General features: G+C 53.1%; 1 protein-coding gene across 2 annotated transcripts; it reads left to right on the top strand.

Moving 5' to 3' along the window:
* The first annotated feature begins 59 nt into the window (after nt 1-59).
* On the top strand, nt 60-7,075 carry ST8SIA3 (ST8 alpha-N-acetyl-neuraminide alpha-2,8-sialyltransferase 3). Of its 2 annotated transcripts, XM_054003853.1 has the most exons (5): nt 60-347; nt 1,053-1,175; nt 2,936-3,493; nt 3,714-3,757; nt 4,384-7,075. In XM_054003853.1, exons 1-5 carry the CDS (start codon nt 169-171, stop codon nt 4,464-4,466), a joined length of 987 nt encoding a protein of 328 aa, XP_053859828.1. In that variant the 5' UTR covers nt 60-168; the 3' UTR covers nt 4,467-7,075. The 2 variants fall into 2 exon arrangements, with proteins under 2 accessions (XP_053859828.1, XP_053859827.1); XM_054003852.1 differs by lacking the exon at nt 4,384-7,075 and having other exon boundaries at nt 61-347; nt 3,714-4,377.
* Nucleotides 7,076-7,900: the final 825 nt, after the last annotated feature.

The raw sequence follows: 7,900 nt of genomic DNA, 5'->3' as shown, positions 1-7,900 counted from the left end.
GGGGGGGCCGTGCGGGGCCGCGCGGGCGCTCCCGGCTGCCATTTCACCGCCCCGTCCCTCCATTTTCCTGCGAGCGCGGCGGAGCCGGCCCGGCCCCGGCCCCGCCGCCGCCCCCAATGTAGCGGCGCGGCCGCCCCGCACCCGCCCAGCCGCGGGGCCGCCTCCGGCATGCGGAGCTGCAAGATGGTGCGGGTGGCCAGCGTGCTGGGGCTTGTCATGCTCAGCGTGGCGCTGCTCATCCTGTCCCTCATCAGCTACGTCTCGCTCAAGAAGGACAACATCTTCGGGGCGCCCCGCGCCGCCGGCGCCGCCGGACCCCGCATGTACATGTTCCACGCGGGATTCCGGTGAGGCGCGGCCCGCCACGGTGGGCCCGGGCCCGGCTCGGCCGGGCTGCGGGGGGGACGGGGGAGCGGGGCCGGAGAGCGCCGGGAGCGGCAGCCGCATGGCCCGGGGTGCGGGGAGGCGGGCGGGGGGCCCCGGCACGGCCACGTCCCCGGCGGCGGCGCCGGCCGCTCTCCGTGGTGCTGATGGCGGCGGCCGCGGGGGCGGGTCGGGCACGGTCGGTAACGGGCTGCGGGTCTGTGTGTGCGGTGTGCGGGGGCCGGTGGGGTGTGTGGGGTGTCTGCGTGTGCTTTCTGTGTGCACGTGTGTTGTGTGCTTGCGTGGGTATCTCTGTGTCTGCGTGGGTGTCCTCATGTGCGCTGCATGGATGTCTCCATGTGTCTCCATGTGTGTGCGTGGGTGTCTCCGTGTGTCCCCATGTCTGTGCGCGGGTGTCTCCATGTGTGTGCACGGGTGTCCCCGTGTCTGTCCGTGGGTGTCTCCATGTGTGTCCATGTGTGTGCATGGATGTCCCCATGCGTGTAAGTTGCTGTCTCTGTGTCTCCATGTGTCTCCATGTGTGTGCACGGATGTCCCCATGTGTGTAAGTTGCTGTCTCTGTGTCTCCATGTGTGTGCATGGATGTCTCCATGTGTGTAAGTTGCTGTCTCTGTGTCTCCATGTGTCTCCATGTGTGTGCATGTTTTGCTGTCTGTGCCCATCTCCAGGTCTCAGTTTGCACTGAAGTTCCTGGACCCCTCGTTCATCCCCATCACCAACTCCCTGGGCCAAGAGCTGCAGGACAAGCCCTCCAAGTGGGTCTTCAACCGGAGCGCCTTTGCCCACCAGAGGTGAGCAAGCACCTGGGCATGGCCCCGGCTGTGCCCCTTCCCACCAGCAGTTAAGGGGATGCAGCACTCTGCTGGGTACTCTGAGCTCCGAGGAATTTGCCAGCGGCAAGAGACAAAGGCTGAACCAGAGCTTTTCCCCAGACAGCTGCAGCTGTCCCAAAAGACTTGATTATTTCAGAGCAGGACACCAGGCTGCAACACACATTATTGTACTAGAACGTGACCCACTTTCCTGGTGTGCAAGTGGAATTGTCCTTACCCCAGGATAAATAGCTGTGGTTTAAGAGTGGAAACACTTTGGCCGGTAACAGCCATGAAAGGCTGTGTTCATGGAGGCCAGAGACATGCAGAGAAACTTCCCAGCTGCTGGCAGTTCTGAGCAAGTGCAGTGCTGCTCCTGCCTCCAGCTCCGCTCCGGCTGCAGGGGCAGGCACAGAGCTTTGTACTCTTTATACATATATCTATTTGCTGATTACATATATTTAGCATTTCTATAAAAGAAAATAAAACCATGCAGCCATTTAAGACAGCTACTGCCATCTTGGACTGTAATTTTGTCCTGACAAATGCCTGCTGGTTTAGGGACTGCCTCGTGGCTCTGCTCACATGTGCCACCTGGGGAGAAGGAATCTGGCTCTGTGGCCAGGCAGGATGGAGCTGCTGCACCTCTCAGTGCAGGGTTTGGGCTTTTCTCCTCCCTTCAGGCCACTGTCCAAGGACAGCAGGACAAGTAATTCCCTTCCAGTGCTGCCACACGCTGCCCTCAGGAGCCGTGGGCTACAGACAGGAGGTGGCACTTAGTCCCATCTTCTGCCCAGGACCTCCCAGGCTGTGTGACAGTGGCCACCCTCAGTGTTACTCCTTCCCTGGCACCAGCAGCTCCATAAGCTTGTTCCTGTGCGACCCTTCTGATGATTTCAGCTGATGCCTCAGCAGCTGCCTTTGCACTTGTCCGTCAGCCAGAACCCATAATTAGGGCACCCAGTGGGACTCCATTAATGCTCAGACATTGGAGGATGTGAGCTGGAGGAATGGTTGTTTGTTTTCCATAAACATAAGTAAATAAAGTCCTATTCAGTTTCTAATTTTATGCCGTGCAAGGGAAATTCCCAAGCAGGATTGGTTTTGTTTGCTTTGTAAGTATCCCTAATAACCCTCCTAAAAGTGCTGCTGTGCTTGCCCAAATATGAATTAAGGAGCTATATTTGCATAGATGGAGACAGTGACTGCCGCTTGGTTTTGTGATTGGAAGCTTGTTAATGAAAACATAAATATAAATAAATAAATAAATAAACATATATATCTAAATTGGCCTTGTGGCTGCACCAGGAATGAAAGGCACACACAGCCCCAGCAGAAAGCTGTCCTCACCCTGTGTCACAGCCCAGACAGGGCGGTGCAGTGCACACCCCGCAGTTGGGTGACTGTGGGGGGTGTAATGGGAGCTGCACCCCTTGTCCTAAGCAGCCAATCCCATATTTTAATCCTGACACTATTCCAAGAGGCACAGGCACAGCCTGAGCTGGCATCCGTAGGGACCAGCTGGTAAATCCAAGTGGAGCTCTAGGTGAGGAGCCAGCTCCCTCATTCCCATCTATTTGTATTGATTTAAAAGCCATTGCACCATGTTGCTCAGGAAACGACTTCAGTACACTTTAAATTATAAAAAGGAAAAATATAAGTCTAGGCAGAAAAAAAATCCACTGCAAAAAAAGGGGAATTAGAACTCCATGTTTTCTGTTATTTTGCTCTTGTTTTAGGCAAGAAATCCTTCAGCATGTTGACGTCATCAAAAACTTTTCTCTGACCAAGAGCAGCGTTCGGATCGGGCAGCTGATGCACTATGATTATTCCAGCCATAAGTATGTTTTCTCCATCAGCAATAACTTCAAGTCTCTGCTTCCTGACGTGTCTCCCATCCAGAACAAGCACTACAATATCTGCGCCGTGGTCGGCAACAGCGGGATCCTGACCGGGAGCCAGTGTGGGCAGGAAATTGATAAATCGGATTTTGTCTTTCGGTGCAATTTTGCTCCAACCGAGGCTTTCCAGAAAGATGTTGGAAGGAAAACCAACCTTACCACCTTCAACCCCAGCATCCTGGAGAAGTATTACAACAACCTTTTGACCATTCAGGATCGCAACAACTTCTTTTTAAGTTTGAAAAAGCTCGATGGGGCCATTCTTTGGATCCCTGCCTTTTTCTTCCACACATCAGCAACAGTCACGAGAACACTGGTTGACTTCTTTGTGGAGCACAGAGGGCAGCTAAAGGTCCAGCTGGCTTGGCCAGGAAATATCATGCAGCACGTTAACAGGTGGGTGGGCTTGCCTTTCATGTAAGTGGCCATATACATCTCTTTGTACAAATACATCTCTTAACTGATTTTTCCCCTCATGCCCGATGTGGGAGGCACAGTCTGGCTAGTCAGGACCACTTCTTGTCAGAGCCACTGAAGCTTTGTAGTTGCTTCAGAACAGCCTTCAGTTGTTTCTTTCTGGGCAGACTGATTCTGACTCACCTTCTTGTCTTCCCAGGTACTGGAGGAACAAGCACCTGTCCCCGAAGCGGCTGAGCACAGGTATCCTCATGTACACCCTGGCTTCGGCCATATGTGACGAGATCCACCTGTACGGCTTCTGGCCCTTCGCCTTCGACCCCAACACGCGGGAGGACCTCCCCTACCACTACTATGACAAGAAGGGAACCAAGTTCACCACCAAGTGGCAGGAGTCCCACCAGCTGCCTGCAGAGTTCCAGCTGCTCTACAGGATGCACGGTGAAGGACTGGCCAAACTCACCTTGTCGCATTGTGCCTAAGAACCTAAATCTTGAAGTGCCAAACAATTGTCTAAAAAGTGCCCAAAACCAAATTAAACATTCTTCAGATAGAATTCTAAACAGGCAACAAACCTACCCTAGAATCTTTTCCATAATTTAAAGATGCTTTTTAGCTACTGCTCATCCAAGGGTTTCAGCATATTTAGTGGTGCAGAAGCTTTTATCATGTTCTGTGGATGCGATTTGTGCAGCTGCAAAGTTGAAACATTTTGCATTTCTAGATAAGCCACTCAGTATGTTTTAATATCTGTTCATATTTTAGCATTCTACTAAACACCCTAAATAATTTTATTGCTCCTTCCCATTAGAGCTAGAAATGCTACTTTTAAAAGGTTTTGCTTCTTTTGTATCTGTTGCTCTCAATAGCTGGGCGTTGCCGTGGCCGATGGAGGAAGCCACTCGGAATTGCAGCGCATCGTCACACGCAAGTTCCTCAGTGTGGATCCTGATTTACACCGCTTGGGTATTTTCGTATTTACTGAATTTTACATTTTTTAAAGAATAACAAGAAGAAGGTCACAAAGTGGCTCATACCTTAGCTAGGTGTTTCTATCACTCTTGGAATACTTCAGTGTTTTAATTCCTTTCGGGACAGATCCTAGTCCAGACTAGACAGACGGAGGCATGCTCATTCCCATCCATCTGATACTATTCTGTCATTTGATTTTAAAGTTGAACCACCACAATACATGGAATTAGGCTTCTCTGGAGACATATTTGGTGAGAAAAGCCCCAAACCCCATCCCTCTGCTTGGGCAGGATGGGCAAAAATGGAAGCCAGGTGCTGGGATTTTTAAAACCAGTTTTTGCAGGGAAGTGAGCAGAGCTGGAGTGCAGGGAAGAGGAAATGCCATGACCAAATTTCCCCATTTATGTCTCTAACTCACCAGTCAGACGGCTGGAGTAGTGTCCCCATTTTCCCATCACCAACAGCACTCCAAGGCAGACAGGGCAGATGCTTCCTTGGCACCACAGGAAGTCAAACTGTTTGGGGACAGGACAAACAATAGGGTCACTTACAGTTGGGAAGTGTTGGCCATTATCTCTCAGGATTAAGGAACCTGGGAAATTACTGGGTTTCTTATGAGTATGCTGGCAAGTATTTAACCATTTTCTACTGTTCTGAGTGAGAACTGACCCAACAATGAAAGAAGATGCAAAATCCAGTATTTAAAATGGCACAGGTAATTTTTCTTAGCTTCTTTACCTACGATCAGACATAGGAGATGAGGAAGGAGATCTCCTGCACAACACCCAAGCTGAGCAGCCCAGGCATGTCCTGGTGCCCACTGTGGCACCGCAGCTCCGTTGGCCCCCCAGCCAGGACGGTTCTCCCCCACGCCCCTGGGTGGAGAAGGAGCTGGTGGCTTTCTCCTTCATTTGAATTATCCCACATTTCCCAGCTTTGTTTTTCCAAAGGCTGTTTAGGGCTGTGATGGGGCTTGGATCACCCCCCTGCTGCCCCATGTCCAGAACTGCCCCAGCCGCTGTTCCTGGGGCCCTGGCCAGTCCTGCGCTCCTCACACTTGCTCAGCAGGGTCCAGCTCGAGTGCCTGTGCTCACGGAGTCACAGTGGTGCAGGGTGATGTCCCAGTGCCATGCCCCCAGGCGAGGACTGAGTGCCCCCAGTGCCAGCAAGGGCTGTGGGATCACAGCCTCTCTGGGAGCTGTGGGGCTGGCAGCAGCTGGGCAGCACCAGTCCCAACAAAGCCTGCAGGGACCCTTCTCCACGTGCTGGAGCACACAGACTGTTTAGCCCCAAACTAGAAATTGCACAGGGAAAGAAGAGCTCTGCACTGGTCGTTAATGAAGTGCAGGAATGAATAATTTCTGATATTGTTTCCTATGGAGCTGTACAGCAGCTGTGCTGGTCACTGGGGTCCGTGGTAAAGCAGTGCCCAGCAACGCTAATCCTAATGGCAAAGAGCCCACCGGGGCAGAAGGGTCACCCCGAACCCTGAGTGACCCTTCTTGGCTTGTCTGAATGCCAGATATTTTTATCAAGAGACCTTTTACGAATTTCCTGTGGGGACCCATCATTTCTCATCAGCACATTAAAGAAATGAGAACTATTATCATTATATTGGCATGAAAGCAGGGAGCAGTGTGCTCCATACAGTTTCCGGAACCTCCCATGGTCCTGGAGAGGGGTACAACCCCCTGCCAGCCCTGGGCACAGCCCTGGCATCACCCCCAGAACTTTCCAAAAGCACAAAGAGGCACCAAATGCAGAGAAGGAAGCACAAAACTGACTGCAAATATTTGGAAAATGGAATACAGAAAAACTATTGACAGAGCGCCATATTACATCATTGATTTTTAAAGCAAAACTCCCCATCGATGCTCCAGACCCACATTGAACATTTCAGAATCATTGATTTTAATGGGAGTTCTGCCCCGTGATCGATGGCACAGCACAGCCCAAAGTAAATTGCTTCTTAGTATCAATATTCTTTTGCCCAAGCTCATGCAAGGTGGAAAACCATCTCAAAGTGCACAGCTTTTGTTTGGCCAGGTGGGGTCTGAGGGAGAGGTGAGGATGGCAGGGGATGGAGAAGACAGTGGCTCAGGAGGAGAGGCTCTTTGGGGCTGCCTCTCTCCAGCAGAAATGCCTTTGCATTAATAAGCAAGTATCTTTATTATTTATTCAATTGTTATTTACAAGGTGCGGGGGGCTGCCCTCCCCTCTCCAGCCCCTTTGCCAACAGGATGGGTGCCAAGGTGCTGGGGGTGTACATAGGATTGGGAATACATGTGTCATCGCTTCTTTTATACATCTTGGGTCTCTATTTTTGTTGCTTGCGTCTCCTCGGTGAACGGTAGCAAGGCATGTGAAAACAGGCATTTGGCTACCAGGTTTAATTGTAAGACTAAGCCAAAAAGCAAGAGTTTGTGAAACAGAACTAACTGTGAATGGAGGCTGCAAAAACAGGGCAAATAGGAAAAAGCAGGTTTTCTGTAAATGAATGTGTCTTTATTTCAATGGCTCTACAGTTCAATGCCTGATGGAGTTGTTTTAGATAAAAAAAAAAAACATAAAAAAAAAAATAAAAAAAAGAAAAAAATGCCATAATTGTAATAACGGTTTCATTAGTAAGGGCCATACCAAAAGCATTGTTTATTTTTCAATGGCTGGCATTCATAAAGGGCCAGGGCACCTCTCAGGTGAGCGGTGGGAAGGACGCTGCAAGCAGAGCTGCTCCAGCCTCACGACCAGGGAGAGCCTCGGGACCCAGCCTGGGGGCTGGGACCGGGCAGTGTGCGTGCCCAGCCCGGGACCGGGCAGTGTGTGTGCCCAGCCCGGGACCGGGCAGTGTGTGTCCCCAGCCCGGCACCGGGCAGTGTGCGTGCCCAGCCCGGTACCGGGCAGTGTGTGTCCCCAGCCCGGGACCGGGCAGTGTGCGTGCCCAGCCCGGTACCGGGCAGTGTGCGTGCCCAGCCCGGGACCGGGCAGTGTGCGTGCCCAGCCCGGGACCGGGCAGTGTGCGTGCCCAGCCCGGTACCGGGCAGTGCGTGCCCAGCCCGGGACCGGGCAGTGTGCGTGCCCAGCCCGGGACCGGGCAGTGTGTGTCCCCAGCCCGGCACCGGGCAGTGTGCGTCCCCAGCCCGGCACCGGGCAGTGTGTGTGCCCAGCCCGGTACCGGGCAGTGTGTGTCCAGCCCGGGACCGGGCAGGGTGCGTGCCCGGCCCGGGACCGGGCAGTGTGCGTCCCCAGCCCGGTACCGGGCAGTGTGCGTGCCCAGCCCGGCACCGGGCAGTGTGTCCCCAGCCCGGGACCGGGCAGTGTGCGTGCCCAGCCCGGTACCGGGCAGTGTGTGTCCAGCCCGGGACCGGGCAGTGTGCGTCCCCAGCCCGGGACCGGGCAGTGTGCGTGCCCGGCCCG

This window comes from Vidua macroura, chromosome Z (assembly GCF_024509145.1).
Source record: "Vidua macroura isolate BioBank_ID:100142 chromosome Z, ASM2450914v1, whole genome shotgun sequence".
Lineage (NCBI taxonomy): Eukaryota > Metazoa > Chordata > Aves > Passeriformes > Viduidae > Vidua > Vidua macroura.
The sequence above is the reverse complement of the archived record's forward strand: the minus strand, read 5'-3'. Positions and strand labels throughout refer to the sequence as shown.

Coding starts and splice junctions, on each gene's coding strand:
- ST8SIA3 (XM_054003852.1), top strand. CDS start 169: ATGCGGAGCTGCAAGATGGTGCGGGTGGCCAGCGTGCTGGGGCTTGTC. Junction 348..1,052: donor ATGTTCCACGCGGGATTCCG/GTGAGGCGCGGC, acceptor GCCCATCTCCAG/GTCTCAGTTTGCACTGAAGT. Junction 1,176..2,935: donor AGCGCCTTTGCCCACCAGAG/GTGAGCAAGCAC, acceptor CTCTTGTTTTAG/GCAAGAAATCCTTCAGCATG.